The following is a 25,143-nucleotide window of genomic DNA, read 5'->3' as shown; positions in this document are numbered from 1 at the left end:
TATATTTATCTGGTAATAGATTGAAAACAATTAATTTTACCTACCAAAATGCTGCAGGATTTTGGTAGAGATATGGAATACGGAAAAATGCTTTTCTTGTTCTTTTGGTTTAATACATCAATTACTGAAGAATTAAAAAACTGTTTCAGGTATGATTGAAGAACTCTAAGGTCAAAATAGTTATCTATACGTCCTCCATAAATAGCATTTTCAAGTAAACCGTGTACAAATTCCCATTGTACATCTTTGGTACCTATAATTAAAAAAAACCTTCTATTAATTTCATTCCCAAAATATTAACTAAATTCCTGACTCCAGCTATATTTATAGGATATAACAATGTATACTTAATACAACTAAATCGTTTCTTGAAATGATATTAACTGTAATATTTCTTGAGAGATCATTTAATCAAGCAAAATTTTCCAAATATTTTATATGTATAAACTCAATCCTCATAGCAAACACAGAAGTATGTAATATCATCCAATTGTACGGATAGAGAAATTGAGCCATAGGGAGGCTGGGTTGCCAAAATGAGAGTTACACAACACCAGAAATCTGAAATGGTAATGAGGTGTTCTGAATCCACAGCTGTACTTATCTTCCACATAATACTGCCTACTCAAGTTGGAAACTTCTCAAAAGAACCTATCAAAAATATGATTTTATTCAACATTTGATAAAACACTCAGTTCATAAATAATTTGAATAGGAAAACTGTACAAAACCCCTTCACACATTATACTCTTCTAAATGTCTAAATGTAAAATCTATATGATTTTTACTTAGTCAACCATCCATTTTCTAATCTCATAGAAGAGAAATATAGTATAAAAACCACAACGGGACTTTTTTCTATAAGATATTATTTCATTTTGCAACAGAGACATCCTCATAATCACAATTTAGTGGTAATGTTAAAATTTAAGAATTAAACATTAGATCTACAGTAAATATAGGAAACATATTTAAACCAACTAGCTCACTTTATTATTAGCATTACTAGTTTAGTTCTATTTTATTCTATGAAATTCAGAGATAATTACAAAAATTGATGGCAGTGTTATTAAAATGCCTTTGGACATAAGTGATTTAGGTTGCTTCCTGCAGGATAAGGACACCTATACAGTGGAGGAATAATTAAAGTTATTTCCTGCCTATGTCTTACTATCAACAGTGGCTAAATAGCAGAGGACTTCGTCAAGATTCAATTTTCTAGTTTTGCCTTGATATTCACTAAATGATGCATTACTAACAGAAATGCCAGTCATTGATAAGTAGGTCCCTAAGGAACACAGAAACAGTGTACACTTCAATATACAAAATAGAAAAAGCAGCCATTAATTGAAACATTTTATAGAACATTTATAAGAAAATCTTATTCTTCTAATAACAATTGTTCTCAAAAAACATTTTATGTTGTTCCAGATAAAAGAAAATGAACAGAACTTAAATTATAACAATAGCAATAATAATAACAGCCAAATGTTATTGATAGCTTCACTTGATATATTAAATGTACTAAATGTTAAATGCTTCATGTGGCTTTTCTCACTTAAACCTCTTGAGAATTGAACAAACTGAGGCAGTCCCTACTATTATTCCCATTGGACAGATCAGGAAACTCAGGCTTAAAGATTAAGAAACTTGCTCAAGGTCACATGGCTATTAATCTCTATACAATTACCTCTGACAGAACTTTTTCTCTTTTTTTTTTTGCATTTAATTCTACATATGTGGAGGTCCATTGACATCAGGAAATTTTGTAATCATAAGATTAAACAGTTAGATTTTTATCATGAGACTCAATATCATTTTAAAGCATCTGCTCTTTATTTACAATTCAGTGGTATGATATATGTAAAAATCACAGGATGCTGTTAATTCTATCACAAGCTTAAAATACAGTGATAAATCATTCAAATTCTCTGTGCTTTGGTTTCTGCATCTGCACTAATAATACTTGCCTCATAGTGGTATTATAAAAGTCAGATAAATGTTCAAAAACATTTTGGAAAATTACTAAGTTTCTATGTAAGCTAAAGTATTAGTGTATATCTTCCAAAAAATTCTGTGTAAAAATACACACTAAAAACAACAGCTCATGAAAGTCAGAAAAGTAGTTACAGTTGCACAAGGTGGGGCAATGTTAGGTCTTATATTAAAAAGAAATAGAGGTGAGGTACTTCTGGATTACTCTTTTATTTGGGGCTAGTTAGGTTCAATTTATGAAAATTTATTGAACTGTGCATTTATGTGCGCTTTTCTGTGTATAACTCAAAAATTTTTTTAAATAAACATAAAAATCACTTAGAATACTACTTGGCATTAACTAATAATGATGAATAAATGCATATCCTATGACCTACCAATTCTACTCCTACATATACCCAGCAAAAATATGTCTATATATTCACCTAAAAATACAGCAGCATTATTCATAATCAACCCAAACTGAAAACTACCCACAAGGCCATCCGAGGTACATATAATCACACAAGGCATGCTATAGAGAATTGAGAATAAATGGACTACAAATAGATACAACCCTACAGATGAATCTACCAAATATAGTTAACTGAAGGAATTTAAACACTAAAACATATGCTGTATGATTCCAGTTTTACAAAATCAGGCAAAACTAATTTATGTAGTTAGGTATTTGGTGTTTACCTCAGGAGCAGGGGTGGGGGAAGCTGGGGGATGATAGCAACTGGAAGGCAACGTTACATGGAGTGGAATCTGTGCTATTGATCATGTTCTATTTCTTGATTAAGGTGCTGGCTACATGGATGTGTTCAGTTTATGGAAATTTCATTGAGCTGTAATCTTGTAAGAACTTTTTTGAATATATATTATACTACATTAAAAGTTTTCTTAATCTCAGACACATAAAAATTAAACTGGGACTTGATCATATCCTAGCTGTTCATCCTTATCCTTTTGCCAAAGAGAAGTCACAGAATAATTTCTGATGCTATTAACTCAAAGAATAATTGAATGCCTGTGATGGGCTAGACACTGCTACCAATGTTAATACATACACAGTAAATAAGATGAAGACCTTGCTTTAATGTAGATTACACTCAAGTGGGAAGAGAGCAACAAAATAATGAATAAACAAACAAGAAGATATTACGTAGTACTGATGTATTAAAACAATAAAATAAAGGAATAGGGAATGATTAGAAGATTACTTTAGATTCAGTGGTGAGAAAAACCTTTTCTGAAGAGGGTACCCTTCAGCTGAAAAATGAATGATAGAAAAGAACAAAGCCATATAAAGTTCCAGGAGGAAAGCATTTCAGGCAGAAGGAAGAGCACCTACTAAAACCTTCAGATAGGAGCAAGCTTGGCTTGTTTGAGGAACAGAAAGATAACAAATGTGGCTGCAGGTTTTAAACAGGAAAATTAACACACTTTGGTTTGCTTTTCTAAAAAATAAATTTGTTTACAGTATGGAGAATGTTTGAAAGGGTGCTAAAGCGGAAGTAAGAAGATCAAGTAAAAAGATCAGTTATTGCTTGGACTATCAAGGCAATAAAGAAGTTGAAAAGAAATGAATAGAATCATGATGTGATTTGCAAATGGAAGAGACAGAAATTGCCAAAGCACTGGATATTTGAGGACGAGAAAAAGAAGAGAATCCAGGGTGATTCACAGGTTTTGAGGCTGAACAACTACATGAATGGTGATGCCATCTACTGTAATGGGGCAGACTCAGGGAAGAGTGGTCTGGCCGGGTTGTAGGTTGGGGGGCAGAGAGACAGAAATTGAGAGATTTGTTTGTGACACTTTTATGTTTAAGATTCTTATCAACATATTCTGTTCTCTAATTCATCATTGGTCTAAACTCTAGTGTCCCCTTCCTTGCTTTGGCCATCCACAATAAATTTTAGGGATTGGACTATCGCTGTCTTCAAGGAGGCAGAGAACTAGAGAGCATAGGGGATGGTCTTTCTGCTGCACTATTCCAATCTATTGTTTATACCTTGATTCCTGAGTCCTACTTAATAATTCAACTATGACTCCACAAATCCTTGGCACTGAACTTAGTTTTCCATTCCTGAATTTTAACAGTTCCCTTGAAAGAGATCTGAATAACTCAATAGAAGCAAAGAACTTTTGAAGGCCATGAAGTGAAGACAACTTCTTTCTTGCTTCCTGAGAGCTACAGATCAATCAGAAACCTAATAGGTTATATCAAACCAATGACCACAAGAGATAATATAAGAACCCTCACATACCACAGGCATGGCAGTCGGGACATAAAAAACAAAATAAAAAGCAAATTTTGTGATAGGAAGTTAAGCCACTTCTGAAGAAACCATATAGTTAATAAGACCTCAAATAAAAATTTTCATTAACAGAGATAAAAATTTTCATAGTTAAAACTTACCATCAAAGAGTCTGTCAATGATGTTGTACCCAGCCCGAAGATCAGATAAAGAAAACTCATAAAACTTGGTCCAACCCTGTCAAAACAAATTTAAAGAACAGTAAAAAACTAAGCAGTGTTCAAACATATATATGTATGCACAACTGTATTACAGTCTTAAAGAAAATGTTCAATATATACTAAAAAAAAAAAACCCAAGAATTTTAATAAAATCAATACACAATCTAAATTAACCAAAAAAATTTTTAAACAGCAAATTTACTGACCTCCACAGCATGAAAAGTACTTTATACTACCATATTAGTTTTTATCCTTTAAGTATGTCGCAATATAGTCAGAGACAGAGAGAACAAATTGATGCAGTAAATTTTTTATTCTACTTACTGTGTACACATTGAAATATTTCCTATAATTTTATCCCTCAGTATTATGGATTTTCTCCATAAACACAAAAATAGAAATACTGCGGGGGGCTGGGGGAGGAATGCCCTAAAGCATATAGCATTGTTTTCTATACAATCATTCATATTGAACCCTCGAAGTATTCATATTGGAACTAAATATAATTATAAAGTATAATAGCTACAATGCTGTACAAAAACAACATTCAGAGAGCTCTACATGTGTAAAAAATAATGTAAAACATAATTAAAAATAATTTCTATGTGGCTTCCACTAACTGTCACTAATTAGTTCTATATAATAAAATAAGTTTAAACTAAAATATATTTAGACTTGGATAGTATTTAGGAATACTGACACAAACTTCATTCATTCATCCATCGTTCAAAAAATATTTCTTAAATGTGTGTTGTATGTTAGGTTCTGGTAATATAAGAATAAAGCAAAAACATAACTAATCCCTGCCTTCATGTAGCTTTCAGTCAAATGTAGGGAGAAGTGGGGTGTAGACAATCACTCAAATACATCTACAACTACAAACTATAATAAATTTGATGGAAAAAACCATACCTGGTATAGGAAAGAGATCTGACCTAATCTAAGAAGTTAAGGAAAGTCACCCTGCTGAGGAGGGGGTTAGAATAGACAGAAAGACAAAAGTAGACAGATTTGAGAACTAGTTAGGAAAAGAAAATAAACAGAGTTTTTGTATTGGACTGTAACGGAGAGTGAAGATACCAAGAGGAGAGCTGTTAAGTATGACCTCTAAGCTATGACTTATTCAAATGGATGGTGGTCATTCATTAATAAGTGGAATACTAAAAAAATTCAATGTTTGGGAAGAAATATGAGATCACTAAACACAAGTTTAACAAAACTTTTAAACAAAACTCATTAAACAGAAACTTATGAAGTATCTGCTATATACCAAGCACTGTTTTGGTCAATGACAATATAGCAATGAACAGAAAAGACACAATCTGTGCTCTTAGGAAGCTTATAGTGTACTACTTGATCCAGAATATGTGGATTTTCAGTCATTTTTTAAACATCCAACCAAATAAGTCAAATGAGTAGTTAGATATAAAAACCTAGAGTTTAGAGAATTGACCTGAGCTAAATGCATAAATTTGGGGGCCAACAGTATATAGAAAATTATTTTTTAAAAAAGAATATTCTGGATATTGTGAAAACAAAAGAGATTTAACTTCACTTACTTATTATATTTATTTATTTATTTATATGAATAAAGATCTGCAAGGAAGGTGTACCCATATACAGTTAACAAGATTCCTATAACATATTAACTAAATTTTCTACCAACTCAAAACAGTCTTATTAACATTCCTTTTATCATTCTATTAGATCTTATTTGTGAAAAAGTTTATTTTTTTAAGTTTTCAAATACCTTAAAGATCAATATTTATAACCCCTCCCAAATTAGAAGACTGTTGCTGTCAATGTTACTTAATATATAATCCCTATGACATAGTCTCTAGCAATTCAATAGTGTTCTATATTTTGTCTCCTTTCACCTCCGATTTAATGATTTTTATGAGAGCAAACTTATGGTGTGAAAAAAATAACATTCTTAAACAATTTTTTGTGGAAAACTGGATAGTTGTATCCTGTGTGGAAAGCAACTTGGTAATATTTATAAATTTTTTACTATACACATAGTCTTTGATCCAAACATTCCAAGTTTAGGAAGTGATCACCACGAATAGTTGTTAAATGAAGCAAGCATACGGATATAGATTATGACGTGTATTTGTAATAGCAAAGGCTGAAAAGAATATGTATGCCCATCCAAAAATACAAAACTGCTAAAAAACATGTCCATCATAAGTATAGCAGAAAGGCATTTGAAGGGGTTAAAGCAAAATTATGAAATAAAAAAAAAATACATATTAGAAAGATAATTCTGGCTGCTAAATACAAAAAGCAGGAAGAGCAGTTACAAGGCTAGCTCACAAAGTAGTACGGGTGAGAGGTGATGAAGATTGGAAAAAATAGTGAAAATAATGCAGAGATTTGAATTACATTTTAGAAGCAGTATCAACAGGATTTGATAATAGATTGGATAGGGAAGCTAAGAAAAAAAAACATACCAAGAAAAACTCTTGGGTTTGTCTCTTGAGGAAATAAATGTATATAAATGAGTAGGGCATTAAAAAATTTTTACTGAGTAGGGCATTGTCGGGCCTTAAAAACTAACGCCACCTTAAGTGACATTAGGAATATAATTTCTTCTTTCTTGACATCTCACCTCTCTTCACGGCTCTCTTCCCCCGTCTCCTTCCAAAGGGGACAGGAGGGGAAGAGTAATCCTGGCCGGTTGCTCGCTCGCCTGAAGGAACGAGGCTAGGGCTGTACGGGTCGCTCACCTCTCTTCACGGCTCTCTTCCCCCGTCTCCTTCCAAAGGGGACAGGAGGGGAAGAGTAATCCTGGCCGGTTGCTCGCTCGCCTGAAGGAACGAGGCTAGGGCTGTACGGGTCGCTCACCTCTCTTCACGGCTCTCTTCCCCCGTCTCCTTCCAAAGGGGACAGGAGGGAAAGAGTAATCCTGGCCGTTTGCTCGCTCGCCTGAAGGAACGAGGCTAGGGCTGTACGGGTCAGCCGCTGGCAGCGGACCCGACAGGGCATTAAAAAAACAGGTATGGGGAATTTAGTTTTTGAAGTTTGAAATGTCTGTGAGATATAAACCATAAAAATGATACCTAATACTCATTGAGGGTTATGATGGGTCACAAATTGTTCTTAATAATTAAATTCAATGAAATGTGAAGTACGTAACTATATACAGTCAGAAGATTAGCAGAATAGATTGGATTGGAAATATAAATTTATGAATCACAAGCCAAATTACAATGTAATCCTAGCTATTCATACTAAATTGCAAAAATATTCTAATATATATAAAAAAGTAGAGCTTAGAATATGTCCAAGATATGTTCTTACTTACCTGTGGAATATAATTTCTTCTTTCTTGACATGCAGCATGAAACCATGCAAAACTGAAAAGAGCATGAGCTCGATGTATATTATCTTTTTTGCTAATTTGCTCAGGAGTCCAAGACTCATAAGTACGCATTAAATTCTTCTTCAAGCCTGGAGGTGACTAAGAAAAAATTAACAGACACCTTATTGCTTAAAATCCTACAAATAAATCAGTGTTTACTATATTTGAGAATATATTTTAATGAAGAAAATTTTTCACCACTTACCAAGTTTGACTTAAATTATTTTATTATGTTACTTCAAAACGTACAAATATAAAAGTAATTCTAAATTCCTTATATTGAACAGTTCATCTAGATTATATGTCCAGAATAATTTTTCATTTAAAAAACTCTGGGGCCGAGCCCGTGGCACACTCAGGAGAGCACGGCACTGGGAGCACAGCAGCGCTCCCACCGCGGGTTAGGATCCTATATAGGGCTGACAGGTGCGCTCACTGGCTGAGCGCAGTGTGGCTGGTCTCAAAAAGGACCAAAAAAAAAAAACTCTGCACAGCCAATAATATTCAAAATAACCAAATAAGTTTTATATGATCATTGAGCCATTTTTTTTTCCTGAAACTAAATCATCATTTACAATACCAATATGATATTGATCGTTATGTGGCAGGCATTTGAGTTTTGTATGCCAGTTTTCCCCCAATAATTGCTACTTGAATTTCCATGAGGACTTCAACATTACTGTTTATATATAATGTCAACTAATCTTCCTTGCACATTCATCTACAAAAGTTAAAGTGGGTATTACGTGACAGTGCTAGGCTCATAACTGTAAATACAAACTCAGGGACTGAAAAACCCAGGGACTGAAATTCTGTATTGGACTAGTACTCAACTCGCCCATATCACCAGATCTGTTTATATTATATTTTTAAATCAAAGTGCTAAAGGAAAATTTTCAAATTCTTGGAAAACAAGCAAAATAAATCCACCAAAAAAGAATTCTAATGTGAAAAAATAACATAACACATCTTTGCCCATGTTATTTTAAAAGTAAAATCTTTCTCTGAAATGGTTTCTAATTTTAAAAGAATAAATATAACTCAAGTTGCTACTTAACGTTTTCTTAGAGAGAATACCTACTACAAAGGACAGTCATTCCCTTTGCAATCCTTGTTATTTCTTAAACAAAGACTTTTTTTGTTTTAAAAAAAGAAAACACACTATCGAAGTACTAAGTACCTACCAAATTTATACTTTTAAAATGAAAACTGTTTATGTTTATGAAACAGTTACAAAAAAATCATCATAGACTAGGCCAAATTTTCTGAACACTATTCAACAAAACATGAATAGTTAATAGAAAACCAAACAGCTTAGAGTTTTTTAAAAGGCACTATACTAAAGATCATGTAAATCAATAAGTCATATAAAATTATAAAGAAAATCATACACAAATACAGATTCATGAAAAATAACAAAAACAATATATCAAAATTATGAGATAAATACAAAAATACATTCAACTGTAAATTCACAGACAGAATAATTTCAATACTAATGCAAGTGAGTAAACAATAATTAAGCATTCAGCTTAAGAAGTCAGAAGGAACAAAGCAAAAAAAAAATCTAAAGAAAGCATAATGAAGAAATAATACAGGAAGAAAAGGAAATTCAGTGAGTAAAAAAAGAATAAGCAAAAAGTAAATTCATAAGTATGATATCAGTTATTTGGAAAAAGATTTTTAAACCAACTATGGCAACTAAACAAAAAAAGAAAAAACTAAATGAAGATTTAACAATTTTTAAAGACAATAAAATATATGTGTATGTGTGTTTATATATTTCAGTTCTAGAACATAGATTAGTTGAAGGGTATATTGGAAGAGTAGCTAGAGAAGATTCTGGAAAGCTTCTTTCTTACTAGACCTTATACTAACATTCAATTAACATTTCTAATATTAAATATAATCTTTGCATTCCTGAATTAATCCTTATCCTTCTTCTTCCTTAAATGAGACTAACACCTACACACGAAAAATAAGAGTAGCAGTACCGATCTAAAACAACTAGTTATAAATAGTAAGATGCTATTTTTCTTCAGAAAAAAAATTACATAAAACAGACATTTCTACAAATTGAGAGAAAATACAAGCAAAACTTCTTTAATAGTTTTTAAAAGTTTTTAATTCAGTGTTATTTTATTTAGGACTTTGACAACTTATAGAACATAATTACAAACATATAGGTTTAGATGAATCAGGTCTGGGTGGGATCTGCCTAGCACTACATATTAGAGGGATTTATCTATTTATTTAGCCATTTATTCAGATGGATGGAAGGAAGGAAGGAAGGAAGGAAGGAAGGAAGGAAGGAAGGAAGGAAGGAAGGATCGATGGAAGGAAGGATCGATGGAAGGAAGGATCGATGGAAGGAAGGATCGATGGAAGGAAGGATCGATGGAAGGAAGGATCGATGGAAGGAAGGATCGATGGAAGGAAGGATCGATGGAAGGAAGGAAGGAAGGAAGGAAGGAAGGATCGATGGAAGGAAGGATCGATGGAAGGAAGGATCGATGGAAGGAAGGATCGATGGAAGGAAGGATCGATGGAAGGAAGGATCGATGGAAGGAAGGATCGATGGAAGGAAGGATCGATGGAAGGAAGGATCGATGGAAGGAAGGATCGATGGAAGGAAGGATCGATGGAAGGAAGGATCGATGGAAGGAAGGATCGATGGAAGGAAGGATCGATGGAAGGAAGGATCGATGGAAGGAAGGATCGATGGAAGGAAGGATCGATGGAAGGAAGGATCGATGGAAGGAAGGATCGATGGAAGGAAGGATCGATGGAAGGAAGGATCGATGGAAGGAAGGATCGATGGAAGGAAGGATCGATGGAAGGAAGGATCGATGGAAGGAAGGATCGATGGAAGGATCGATGGAAGGAAGGATCGATGGAAGGAAGGAAGGAAGGAAGGATCGATGGAAGGATGGAAGGACTGAAAATCTAATTTAGCTATGTCAAAAACTAATGATATGAAAACTGGATATTCACATGCAAAAGTAGGAAGCTGAATGCTTACTTTATACCATGTACAAAAGTTAACTCAAAACAAATTAAACACCTAAACGTAAGACCTGAAACTATAAACTCCTAGAAGAAAATAGGAGAAAAGCTTCATGGCACTGAGTTTGGCAATGTTCTCTTAGATATGGCAACAAAAAGCATAGGCAAAAAAAAAAAGAACAGGAAAATGGGACTAAACCAAACTTAAAAACATCTCTGCAGCAAACACAAGAGTGAAAAGGCAATCTACAAAATTGGAGAAAATATTTGTGAACCATATATCTGCTATGGGGTTAGTATCCAGAAAATATAATGAACTCCTACAGCTCAACAACAAAAACAAATAATCCAATTAAAAATGGGCAAAGGACTTGAATAGACATTTCTCCAAAGAAAACATACAAGTTGCCAACAAGCATATGAAAAGATGCTCAACATCAGTAATCATCAGAAAAATAAAAATCAAAAACACAATGAGATATCATCTCACACCCATTAAGATGAATACTATGTAAAAAACAAAAGAACCACAAAAAAAAATTAGCAAAGATGCAGAGAAATTGTGCATTGTTAGTGGGAGTATAAAATGGTGTAGCTACTATGGGAAACAGTGTGGAGGTTCCTCAAGAAATTAAAAATAGAATTACCATGTGATCCAGCAATCCCACTTCTGGGTATATATCCAAAATAACTGAAAATAGGATTTTGAAGAGATACATGCTCAACTATGTTCATTACGTTATTCATAACAGCCAAGAAGTAGAAGATCTAAATGTCCATTGGATAGATGAACGGAAAAAGAAAATGTGGTATATACATACAATCAAATGTTGTTCAGTCTCAAAAAAGGAAATCTTGTCACATGCTGAAACATGTTGAGGACATTATGCTAACTGAAATAAACCAATCACAAAAAGACAAACTCCTAGAAAGTAGAATGGTAGTTGACAGCGGCTGGAGAGAAGTAGAAATGGGGAGTTGTTCAACAGATATAGAAGCTCAGCTTCACAAGATGAAGAAGTTTTAGAGAGCACAACACGTGCATATAGTTACCACTATTGTACTGTACACTTAAAAATGGTTAAGATGGTAAATTTTATATTGTGTTTTTTTTTACCACAATAAAAATAAAAAAAGTTATAAAATAAAATTTGAAAAAAACCATTCAAATATATCTTTATAATATGCTATTATTTTTGTGTATCATATCCCATCTAAGTGTAAAAGGAAGTTTTTGGACACTTTGTATAATAGATGGTTGTTCTATAAAGCTTTAGAAAGCATGTATAGATTACTGCTCTCATACAATTAGTGATCTGAATTTAAAATCTTCTTACCTCATATGTTATCTTCAAACTTGACTGTAGTAAAATAGGAGTAAAGTTGGGATGAACTTCAGCAGTGAGCCAAAGACGAAAGGTATCTTTAGGTTGAAGGGTATTCAATTCCTTGTTTACAAAAACAATAAAATTCTACTTAAATAGAGATACATATGTCACTATACATTTACCCAGGCCCCTCATACTGTACATTTTAGTCATTTATTCACATTTTTATGCCTCTTTTTACTCATGATATTCCTTCTGCCTATATTCTCTTGTAACCTGACAAATTCTTACTCATCTGTCAAAATACAACTTAAACATCATGTCTTAGGGGAATATCTTCTCCAACTCTTCACTAATAGAATCCCGAGCAAAATTAGTCACCCATATGATTTTTCGAATTCTCTTCAGTAGTATTCACTGTACCACAATATAGTTATTTATTAATGTGGTCTGTCTCTTCTAAACTTTCTAGTTCCTAGAAAGCAGGTACAAAATTTGTAGCTAGCACAATTTTGTACCTGGCACCTAGCACAATTCCTGGCTTTTTTCTGTATTCAAGGAAGTGTCTGTAAATTAAATGAATGAATGAATGACAAAATAAATTTTGATACCTCTAAAAGAGCAAAGTCAAAATTATAATGTCAGACCCTAACATTCATTTAATATCATGTGAAATGTAGAGCTAAGATGGCCAAAAAATGGCAGAAAACACTGTGCTTACTTAAAATTGTAAGTGACAAATTGTATTTACACTTCAAAGTCTTAAAATGTAAAATTTGTGTATAATTTTGCCTTGGGTTAGCACACTTAAAAAAATTTTTCAAAGGGTAATGAAACAATACATTTGTGATATAGTTGGATTTACATAAATTTGTACAAAAACAATTCATACTACCTTTCCAAGCGTGAAAGCTGTCAGAATCAAAAGGGAGTCACATTTGTCAAAATCTAAAAACAAAGCCGAAGGCTGTGAAGGAAGGGCCCGCGTGCATACATGCCTATAATAACAACTATTACTATTACAGACTCCCTTATGCACACTTGTATGCCTGTCACAAAAACTGTCGCCAAGGACTTTTCAAACTGTGACTTGCTACACAAATCACCAGGATAGCTAGCCGGATGTACAAAAATACTTACCTGAAACTGTTTCCACTAATGAATTGACGTCAATTCCTGAAATAAGGTCCTGTACCCAATGCTCTTTTTGTTTCAAAACAAATTTATTACTTTTCTCTTCTGCTTTTAAAATCCTTTCTCTTCCTTTACCTCCCCGAATATGCGCATAGTTTACTATGGCACATGTATTCCCATCATGATGCCCTATTCCTGAATAAATATCATTTTCTTTTAGAAGGCCTCTCTCTGCTATTTAGGTTAACACGAGAGAAAAGAAAATCAATCAATTGTTTTCAAACTTTTATAATATAATCCACCCTATATGCTTTGAAAAGCTCTAATTAAGATTTGCTTCCAAGGTAATAACTATAATATGTTTTGCATAGATTAATAGTTATCGATCAACTGTTTGGAACAGGAAGCAGGATTCAAGTATTCACCAGTCTTCTTTATACGTTTTAAAACAAAACATAATTCAGACATGAATTTTCACATTTCATATTTCACAATATTTTTACACATTAGTGATTTTTATAGAAAACTGTAATAAAAGAATTACATGAATGTTCATATATATGTCTGTTCCAAAATCTATATCTTCTTTTGATTACAATGAATCACCATGGTCCATCGATTTACTCACTCATTTGTAAACTCATTTAAAAATTTATTGATTATGGGCCGGCCCGGTGGTGCACTGGATAGTGCGCCGCTTGGGAAGCGCGGCAGCGCTCCCGCCCGAGGGTTCGGATCCCACATACAGACCGGTTCCCGCTCACTGGCTGAGCGAGGCGCGGGGGCAACGTCGAGGGTTGCGATCCCGTTGCCGGTCCCGGTCCGGTACGGGGGCGACACTGAGGGTTGCGATCCATTGCCGGACACGGAAAAAAGACAAAAATATATATATATATATTTATTGATTACCTATTTTGTGAAGGTGCTGAAATTGCCAATTTACTAGGACTGCACAAATTTTCCACACCTTACAACTACGCTAGGGCCTCTCTCAATCTACTCTATTCTGTTTGGTTTTATTCTGTACACTACTGCCAGATTAATTAATTAATTACTAACTCTCCTGCTAAGGACCCACTTTGGCTCTCTGAGTCCCAGTACAAAAACTCCAAACTCTTCTGCACAGTTCTCAGGGTATTTCACATCCATCTAACCAACCATCTAACTTCATTTCACCCACACTTCCCTGCCTGGCCCTTCCAGTACTGTCAAGGACACCTCTTCATTCCTTGTATTAGCATGCAAAGCTCTAACACTGTATTACTACTTGGGCTGCTGGAATTAATCATGATATCCTTTCTTTGCCTATCTTTAGCTAAACCCCACTTAGCCTTAGAGGAACATCTCTTTGGAGTCATTTCTAACTGCCAAAGACCATTTTCTATTCTCTTAAATGACCACTAGACAAATCCAGGTTTGCATTTAAAACCTATCAAGTGATTTGTTCTGTCTTAAGGTTATTTTCCTCCTCAGGCCATTTGAGTTAAATGAAATGATTGCTCCAGTTTACATTCCAGCTTCCTTAGCACCTAGAAGTTATACAGTTCCTTCTGACTTCCCCTTATGTCTTTTCTCCCTGTACAGGTCAACAGAACTATCACATAAAGAGAAGGTATTGGAATAAATAGGTCTTCTACAATCCTTTAAAGCATCTCCCTATTTTTCTTCTGGAAAAATTCTCTAAGCTTCCCTGTCAATCCTAATTAATAATTTTTTGGTTTCCCTTAATATGCCTTTTATAGACTTCCTATTAAAAGATCCATCTTGTTGAACACAAATGTACATATTTAAGAAGAAAATACTTAAATCTAAAATGATTTCTTATCAAATATTGTTTTAAAAACATAATGAAAACATAATGAATAATGCATGACATTTGAATATTGATGCTCTTTGAAGATTACTGGAATTGAGTATATTAAATATTATTTGTACACATTTATCTGAATCTACCTTTTCCAAAACTGGCAGCCAAGATACAACAAGATGTAAGTTCTTCAAACAGAGCCAGTCTCCATTTCGGGCACATTCTTTTAGCATTTGAATTGCTAAGTCAGCTTGACCTTGACCCATGGCAACCTGCAAAAACAAAATCAAAAACCAAGTTAAAAAAAACAGATCTGCAAACATGTAACATAACATTATAAGAGATTCAATAATAATAACCCCTAAACCTCCTTAACTGGCTTTAATATTAAGTTTTGAAGAAGAATCAAATTAATTTCAGGAATTAATCATCTTCTCCAAGAATATCAAATAATTAAAAGTTTATATGAATAGTTTAATATTCTTGCCAAAGTCACTCTTAACAGGTATAACCTGTAGAAAAGGACTTCCCCAACTCCTTAAGATACCTCATTGATAAGTGAATATTGTCCTAATGAATATACTAATCTACTATAATTGAATGGAACTTCATAGAATTAGCCACTGCAAAACCTGCACAACTAAGCCTAACACCTCTACTATATTGCCATCTTCTGTTTATATTCTTACTTGTGAAATGCTTACTTTTCAATTTTTGGTTGCTATGAAGTATTTTGCTTTTTTAAAATCATTAATTATTTCCCCAGTGAAAAAGGTGTATTTATTCACTTGTCAAAAATTGAGGGTAAGGCCAGTTAGCTCAGTTGGGTGGTGTGTGGTGCTAATAATACCAAGATTTGGGGTTCAATCCCTGTACTAACCAGCCAAAAAAAAAAAATGAGGTTAAATTCATAAATTTAATTTTCAAATTTGCATGTTCATTGAATAAAAAGAAAGATGCAATCTGAACAAACGCTTCTACCTCAGGAAAAAAATATTTACGTATTTACTCAAAACATTTATGTATTTCTTTCACTTAAAGTAAAGAAATTGCAGGTAAACACTACTGTAATTTATTTAGTAAAAGCATCCAGGTAAAATTTTTAAAGCTATTCTCAAAATTTAGGCAAATATATTAGTTTCCTATTACTGCTCTAACAAGTTACCACAAATTTAGTGCCCTAACTCAAATTATTATCTTACCAGACTTCTGGAGGTCTCACTGGTCTAAAATCAAGTTCTGTCTGGGTTTGAAAATAAAGGTAATACTAAATGGCTCTGTTCTTTCTGGAGGTTCTAGGAGAGAATCCTTCCATTGTGTTCTCTAGCTTCTGAAAGCCACCTCCATTCCTTTGCTTGTTGCCCCTCTATCTTCAAAGCAACTAGCATAACATTCTCTCCTCTCTGACCTCTACTTTTATCATCATATCTCCTGCCTTCCCTCTGAGTCACCTGCTTCCCTCTTATAAAGACGCTTGTGGTTATATTGGGCCCACCTGGATAATCCAGGATAATTTTCCCATCTCGAGATCCTTAACTACATCTGCAAAGTTCCTTTTGCCATGTAAGATAACATATTCATAGGTTCTAGAGATTAGGACATGGACATCTTTGGGGACATTATTTATCATACTACAAAAAAAAAAAAAGTCCATTTCACCAATAAGATCAAGTGTGGCAGAAATAGCAATAGCTGGAGGAAAAACAGCAGGGTAACATGTACTGACCTGGTGATAACACTCTCCACTTCTTTCAGCATTAGCAAGTTCTTGAAGTTCTTGAGAGGGATCAGCACCCGGGGAAATAATTATTAAGATGGGTTCAATTTCTAGGGTCTCTTTGTATAAACGTTTGAGATTTAGAGGAAGTGGGGACAATTCTTTCAGTCCTAAAAGATACGTTAAAGAAATTAAAAATAAGAAACAACATGCATCATTAAAAAGTCTATTAAAACTAATTACATGACATGGAAGAGAATACCTATGTGAATTATAATTTCATACCTACTAAAGTTTTTCCACTCTAACATCATTCACATACTAGTAATAGCTAACATTTATTGAATGTTTATGGTGCCAAGCATTTTTCTAAATGCTTTCCATGCATGATATCTTCTAATCATTACAATGCTAGGAGGTAACTACCTTGATTACATTTAATAGCTGTAGAAATACACAGCCAGCACTGTGATCTCAATGTTCAATACTCTCCTTACAAGAGAAGTCTGAACACAACCATCCATCTATACGTCTCATTAATACAATTCACTAATTTATATAATAGCTGAGTGCCTACTCTGTGCCATGCGTACGGTGAATCACATTCCACAGATCTGGGTAAACAAAAGTAGAAATGAATAAAAAAACTTTAATAAAATTATTATTTTTTTCAGGGGGGGGGGAATCATGATAAACGCCTTACCATTTAATAAAACACAGGTGACATTCATGTTACTTGGAATTACATGCTACTCCATCCTTTCCACAAAATTCCAAAAAAATTATTGTTTCATTTTAAGTAAACTGAGTCTATATACTATATAATCATTGGTATGATAAACGCCTTACCATTTAATAAAACACAGGTGACATTCATGTTACTTGGAATTACATGATACTCCATCCTTTCCACAAAATTCCAAAAAAATTATTGTTTCATTTTAAGTAAACTGAGTCTATATACTATATAATCATTGGTTTTATCAACCCAAGTAATTTTGACTCATGATACTATTAGAATTGCCAGTATAAATCATGCAAAATATTTAATAAAGTTAGAGACCCACAAATGTTAATTGCACTGTGAATTATCACAGTGTAAAAATATTTGTAAATCACTGGAATCTTATATTTTGAACATGGTCCTTTATAATAAATATAGTATTTCTTTCAAAAGAAAAAAGTACTAAAAATAAGTCAGAGAGATAATGTAAACATTTATTGTATTTCATTTTACTCAAATACTGAGATAATAAAGAAAAATTTGCAGTTTAAAAAGAAAGATATCACTACCACACTTTTCAGGTATGTGAGTAAAAAAGTTAACTGTAGGGTTACAGCAATCACTAAGTGCCTACACCAATTGTATGGCTGGGGCTATTGTTGGACTCCTGCCATTGTAGCCAATTGTATTGCTAAAGAAATTCATAACTGAAGCCAAAATGTTTATTTTAGTTACACTAAGTTTTCTATCTGTATTGTCAGGGCTAGGGCTCAGACTCTTCAAACCTATTGTACAGACTGGTTCACCAGACCCCTCACATGCCAGGCTGGGTCATAGACCCTTCACACGCAGGTCCACTCTAGGTAATTGGGAAAGATCCCGGGAGCCACTGGCAGATGACATGAGCTCAGTCCTCAGCGATAGCAGCAGTAGCAGCAGAAGCAGCAGTGGCGGTGGCCTCTTGGGGCATCCTGGGGGCACTAGCAGCAACAGCTTGCAGTAACAGCCTCCAGCAGCAGTAGCAGCCTCCCTGGAGCCCCCCTGGGAGTAGCAGTAGCAGCCTCCCTGGGGGCATCCTGGGGGCAATGGGGGGCCCATGGATCAGACCACTCATCCTTTATACTTAAGTCCATAACCCAGGACACCTGGGCGCACATACACAATTACATTAGACAATAGCCAAGGAATACCTGGGCGCACCTGCATAATGCTTGGCAAGATTCTGAACATCTGAGGGGCCCTGACCATTTTCCTATATTTTCCCTACAGTGGCAAATTAATATCACACTATTATAGGTAGTAAGTATAACAGATTCATTCTTCCTCATTCATCTCATCCTTCCTAATAAAGAACTGCTTGCATCAGATGTATAAAATTACCTTTCCTTTATGTAAAGCTACACAACTACACCAGTTGTCGGGCTCTTTTACCTGCCTATAATCCTGCCAACTGGGCCAACTGTAGAACTAGGGCTGTGTCTAGAACTCACAGACCCCTCAAGCCCGTTGTCCAGACTGGGTCTCAAACCCCTCACACACCAGCCTGAGTCACCAGACCCCTCACACGCAGGTCTATGAGCTAGGTAACTGGCAAACAGGTCCTTAGAAGCCACAGTCAGCCAGCCTACTTCACAAACTCTGAAGAACACAAGAATAGCAACGAAACTAAAAAGATACATTTGTGCACATGAACATGCACACTAACTCCACACACACACACACACACACACACACACACACACACGCACACACACAATTTGCTTACAAAGGACGTGCTGAACAATGCCCAACTGTATGTGAGGCGAGGGTCCTGACCAAACCATTCTATTTTCCCAACAATCCACCCCAAGATTCCTTGCCGTACACAATCTACGTGTTCAGAATCTTCCGCAGTGTTCCCTTAGCGAGGATAGACCCTTACTTTCACATATTACACATTCCATCCCAGTCCCAAAAGTCTTTAGTTTGTTGCAGCACTAACTCAAAAGTCCAAAGTCTAAAGTCTCCTCTGAGACCAAAAGCAAAAGTCCTTTCAGCCATGAACCTGTAAGGAGTCAAAAAACAAGTTTATCTACTTCCAAGATACGGTGGGACAGACATTGGTTACACATTCCCATTCCAGAAGGGAGAAATAGAAAGGAAAAACAGGCCCCAAACAAATCCAAAACCCAAACAGGGCTAACAATAAGCATACTGGGGCACCTGGACCCCTAAAGTATTGGACAACCTTGCTCCTACAGCTCCACCAAGTGCAGCCCATTGAGCTGCCCTGGTGCCTGCAGCTTTTGCAGGCTGGCGCTGCACACTGCCAGCAGCCTCACGGTTCTGGGCTCCTGGTAGCAGTCCTGCCATCCTGGCTCCACAAGACATTTCCTCAGTAGGGGTTCTCTGTGGGGGCTCTGACTCCACTTTTCTGCTTCCCATTGCTCTGTAGATGACCTCTGCAGTGGCTCCACTCCTGCAGCAGGTCTCCACCAAAGACCCCCAACTTTTTCATACATCTTTTGAAATCTAGGTGGAGGCTGCCATGCTTCCACTGCTCTCACATACTGCTGGCCTGCAAACTTAACACAATGTGAATGCCACCAAGGTTTTTGGCTTTTGCTCTTCCGAGGTACTGAGGCAGGATTGTTCCAGCCAGAGCAGCTGGGATGCAGAGAGCAGTCTGCCAAGGGCAGCAGTGCCCCAGGTCTGTCTTCTAGGACAACTCAGTTCTCCTAGGCCTCAGGGTCTGTGATGGGTGGGGCACCCTTCCAGTCTTCTCAAATGGCTTTAGGGCTTTTTTCCCACTGTCCTGGTTCTTAGCACTTGGCTGCCCCATCCCCAGCTCTTGAATTACTTCAATCAGCTCGGCTTACACCGGCTATTCACTCAGTCTCAGGCAGTTCTGCAGCATTCGCCCACACAGTTCAAACAGCCAGACATTCACCCAGTCCATCAGGGAGTTGCTGCCCTGCCCCTGTGCATATCTGCACCTCTCCTGTAACTGCTGCCACCGAAAAAGGCATGTAGTAATGGAGACTAAATTTTCCACCTTTTCACCAGGTGAAAACATACTTGAAATTCTGCAGGGGCACCCATCCTTGGGTCATCTGCCCATCTGCATGTGGCACTCTTTTATCGGGTTTATACAGCACCCATCTGGCCATCAGGTTTAAGTGGCACCCTCCGAGTCTTTTGCCTTTAGACAAATGCAACATGCGCTTACTATATAGTCTCTAGAGTACGTTACACCACCCACCCCTAGGTCCCACAGCTGTAGCAGCCAGGGGCTCTCCCTGTTTCTACTGCTTTACTGTCTCAATTTCTCGTGCATAGCAGGTCATGCCTGGAGACACACGGTTTCCCTCAACTCACCACTGGGCTGGTCATCTTCCCTGGTGTGATAGGCAGGCGTGGCCAGTCACTGCATGTCATCCTCCAGGACATTTACCCGTGCTTCCAACAGCTCTGCTTTCTGCTGCAAATCTCGATCGGTTTGCAGCATAGTGAGCAGGAGCCAGGCTCCAGTCAGCAGAAAAGTGGCCACCAGGCACCACATGCTCAAGGACAGCCACATTTCCTCCCCTTCCCAAGAGGTTTTGTGTTGTAGTATCTGGACTATGCTGCCTTGCAGTACAGTGTGCAGCAACCAGATCCTGGTCAACAGGAAGGTGGCCATAGGGCAGAGCATATTCAAAAGTAGCCACATTTCCTCCTTCTTCCAAGGACTTTTGGCACCTGTATCTGCTCAGAATCCCGTTTGTGATGCCAATTGTAAAGCTACTTTTAACATCAGAATCCTGCTGACATCACCAATTGTGGAGCTCTTTTTACCTGCCAGTAATCCTGCCGACTGGGCCAATTGTAGAGCTAGGGCTGGGTCTAGAGCTCACAGATCCCTCAAGCCTGTTGTCCAGACTGGGTCACAAACCCTTCACACACCAGGCCAGGTCACCAGACCCCTCCCACTCCAGGCTGGGTCCCCAGAACCCCCACACGCCAGGCTGGGTCACGAGACCCTTCACACACCAGGCTGGGTCATGAGACCCCTCACTTGCAGGTCTACGAGCTAGGTAACTGGCAAACAGGTCCTTAGAAGCTGCAGGATGGAAAGCATGGCTGCGTGCATGGCGGTGGCTGCTCAAGGCAGTAGTTAGCCAGTCTGCTTCACAAACTCTGAAGAACACAATAGCAACAAAACTAAAAAGATACATTTGTGCACATGCGCACTAACTACACACGTGCGCACACACACACACACACACAATTTGCTTACAAAGGATGTGTGAACCACACCCAACTGGACCCAAGGCAAGGGTCCTGACCAAACCATTCTATTTCCTGAACACTTTATTAGAGAGAAAAGACAGCTCTAAAAATGTACCACAAACATAAATAAAAAGAAGGAAAACAAAGAGCCACTACCTAATCAATATACATGTACCAATTAAATTGGAAAATACTGTTTAGAAAAGGAATAATACTCAACCTTAGAAACAAAGTGAAGCATTGTGTGGTAAGCAGCATTCTAAAGATATCGCTTTCAAGATTCCCAAGCCCTCATTATTCAATCAAATACTATACTAGGTACTGCTGTGAAGGGATTTAGAGGTAACTAAGGTTAAGAACATTAAAGAACATTGTCCTCTGTTATCCAAGTGGGCCAATCTAATCACTTGCCATCCTAAAGGTGGGGATTTCTCCAGTTAGAGTCAAAGAGATCCAGCAGAAGAGAGAAGCAAGAGAGATGTGAAGCATGAGAAGGAATCAATCTGCTATTGCTGGCTTTAGCAATGGAGGAAAGGAGCTATAAGCCAAACAATACAGTGGCCTCTAAAAGCCAAGAATGACAATAAACAACAGAAAGGGAATGGGGATCTCAGTCCTACAACTACACTGGCTAAACCTGAAAGAGTTTGGAAGTGAATTCTCCCCAGAGTCTCCCAATAAGACTTCCAATGGCCAACATGGATTGGCCTTATAAGACTTGAGGAAAGAAACCTGGTGAGCCAACAGACTTCTAACATATGGAAGATAATAAACGGGTGTTGTTTTAAGCTGACAAAATTGTGACAGCAATAGAAAATGAATAAACATTTCCTTACGTCCTTCCTTCCTCTCAGACACAGACTTCACAAGACAGATTGATCAACTGAAGCAAGGTGCATGAGATGGGATGATACCATGGATGACAGTAGAGGACTATAAAACTAGGAAAGTTGCATGGCTCAGAAAACTTTTTGATGGAGAACCTTGAAAAGTTTCTGATTTTTATAGCTACTGCAGCACCTTATGGGAACATATTACATTTCTGATACCTCAATACACACAGCATAATATCCTGCTTATGATAGTTTTTTTTTATTTATTTTTTTATTTTGTCAATATACAATGTAGTTGATTATTATGTCCCATCACCAAAACCTCCCTCCCTCCTCCCTCTCCCCCCACCATGATAGTTTTTTTTTATTTATTTTTTTATTTTGTCAATATACAATGTAGTTGATTATTATGTCCCATCACCAAAACCTCCCTCCCTCCTCCCTCTCCCCCCACCATGATAGTTTTTTTTAAAGTCAAAATTAAACCAGAATTACGACAGTCAGAATATTTGCATCTGGTAACTACTATTTGTATAAAGTAATGTAGTAGATTTTGCCAGTATATAAGTTTTGCTTTGTAATATTATATGAAATGAGGTATGCCTAAAAGTTTTGAAGACTGCTCTACTAAAGTCTTCAAATCAAAACTATTTTCATAAACACATTTTTATGTTACTATTTTAAAGTTTATAGATTATAAAAAGGATTGTTAAAGCTTAATAAAAATCTTTCCATATGAATGATGCTTGAGAAATTACATTTGAAATCAAATCTCTAAAATTTGATTAAAAAGAGATAAGTCCTTGTCATTCACCAGCAATTTTGAATTTTTAAAACTTATTCATACAATAAAAACTCCAACTTTACATAAAACTGTACTAATAAAACTACTTGACCAAATACAAACTTATTCAGCCATAGAACATTATACATAATTTTTCAGAAATCAATAGTACGTTTTTAGAAGTATATTAAACTTTCAAAGCATCTGAATATATGAATATTATGAGGTTTTCAGTTAATGCCATTAAACCTTAATTAAACATCGACTGACCTAGAGATAAAATAGTACCATTACAGAAGTATCCCAAAGAGTTGGTGGAGGGTCAAACTACAAAATCATTAAGAAAGGTCATTTACAATGTAGTACAAAGACCATATTTTTAAATACTAAACAGGTAGGAAAAGGATAAACTCTTAAGAACTCTCTGAAAACTGTTTTGTTTTACTTAAACTTTCATTTGAAATATAGGAACAGACAGTAAGCCAGAAATACATTAGATAAGCAAGAGATATAATACCTAGTAATAAGTGCTATGCCAAGAATTAAAATAGGTGATGTGTTGGTATTGATTAGATGGCCCAGAAAGACTTCTCTGAAAATGTAACATATTAAGCTAACATCTGATGATACAGAGGAACCATCCTTAAAAAGAAGAGGGAAAATACAGAGCATTGGCACACAGGTCCCAGGGCTGTTTTGCCCACTACAGCACAGTGGGCAAGCAAAAAGGCTACAAGATAAGCTCAAAGAGGTAGGCAGGTGCCAGACTGTATGGGGTTTTATAATCTTAGATAAGGAATCTCAATTTTATCATAAGTGATTTGAGAAGACTTAGTTTAGATTTTTAAAAGATTTAGTTTAGATTTTTAAAAGTTCACACAGCCTTCTGGAGAGAAGAGACTGAAGAAGCAGCAAGAATCGAAATAGGGAGAACCAATTAGGAAGGCATTCACTGACTTAACAAACATTTATAGAACCTGTGTATTCCAGAAGCTGACTAAGGCATTGGGAACACAACCATAAAACAAAGTTTATGTCTTCATGTGGAATATACTATAGTTAGAGAAACAGAAAACTAATAAAAAATAAAATAATTAATAATAATACTCATGCCAGATAGTGATAACAGTTCCAGAGGAGAATAAACGGGGTGAAGGAGGTGTTGGGAAAAAATAGGAAAATGGTCAGGGCCCCTCAGACGTTCAGACTCTTGCAGAGCATTTGCTGTAAATATCCTCAGGTGTTCTTTATTACTACTTAACGTAATTGCATATCAGCACCTAGGTGTCCAGGGTTATGGACTTAAGTATAAAAGACTAACAGCTCTGATCCACAGTGCTTCTCAGAACTCTCAGAGAAGCTACTAGGACAGTTGCTCCTAGATCTGAATAAAACCCATTAATTTTTCTATACTCACAGCTCCTAGGACCTTTTTCTTTATTACCTGGCTCACAGAACTGCGTGTGGAGGGTTTGTGACCCTGTCTGTGCAACAGACTCAAGGGTTCTGTAAGCCCTAGCTTTACCATTGGCATAGTCGGCAGGATATTTGAGCAGGTACAGCAGCCAAAAGTCCCTTGGAGAGGGAGGAAATGTGGCTACTCCTGAATATGTTGTGCCCTATGGCCATTTTCCTATTGACCGGGATCTGGTTGCCGCTTGCTATCTACAAGTCAGCATAGACCAGGCACTCCAAGAAGCAGTGTGGCTTCGGAGAGCCCCTTGGGGAGGGAG

General features: G+C 36.2%; 1 protein-coding gene across 1 annotated transcript in view; it reads right to left on the bottom strand.

Annotated features, from left to right (window-relative positions):
• The window catches only part of LOC103599419 (cytoplasmic dynein 2 heavy chain 1-like), a gene marked incomplete at its 5' end in the record, with an annotated part of 226,059 nt that overhangs the window by 100,788 nt on the left and 100,128 nt on the right, over positions 1-25,143 (bottom strand). Inside the window, 6 exons of the mRNA XM_008583524.1 lie at positions 45-253; positions 4,403-4,478; positions 7,770-7,925; positions 12,170-12,280; positions 15,248-15,373; positions 16,828-16,988. Coding sequence (XP_008581746.1) covers positions 45-253; positions 4,403-4,478; positions 7,770-7,925; positions 12,170-12,280; positions 15,248-15,373; positions 16,828-16,988 — 839 coding nt within the window. The remainder of the gene's footprint in view (positions 1-44; positions 254-4,402; positions 4,479-7,769; positions 7,926-12,169; positions 12,281-15,247; positions 15,374-16,827; positions 16,989-25,143) is intronic.

The sequence above is a fragment of the Galeopterus variegatus genome, unplaced genomic scaffold, assembly GCF_000696425.1.
Source record: "Galeopterus variegatus unplaced genomic scaffold, G_variegatus-3.0.2 Scaffold2954, whole genome shotgun sequence".
NCBI lineage: Eukaryota > Metazoa > Chordata > Mammalia > Dermoptera > Cynocephalidae > Galeopterus > Galeopterus variegatus.
Note: the sequence above shows the minus strand (reverse complement) of the source record. Positions and strands in the feature narration are given on the sequence as shown.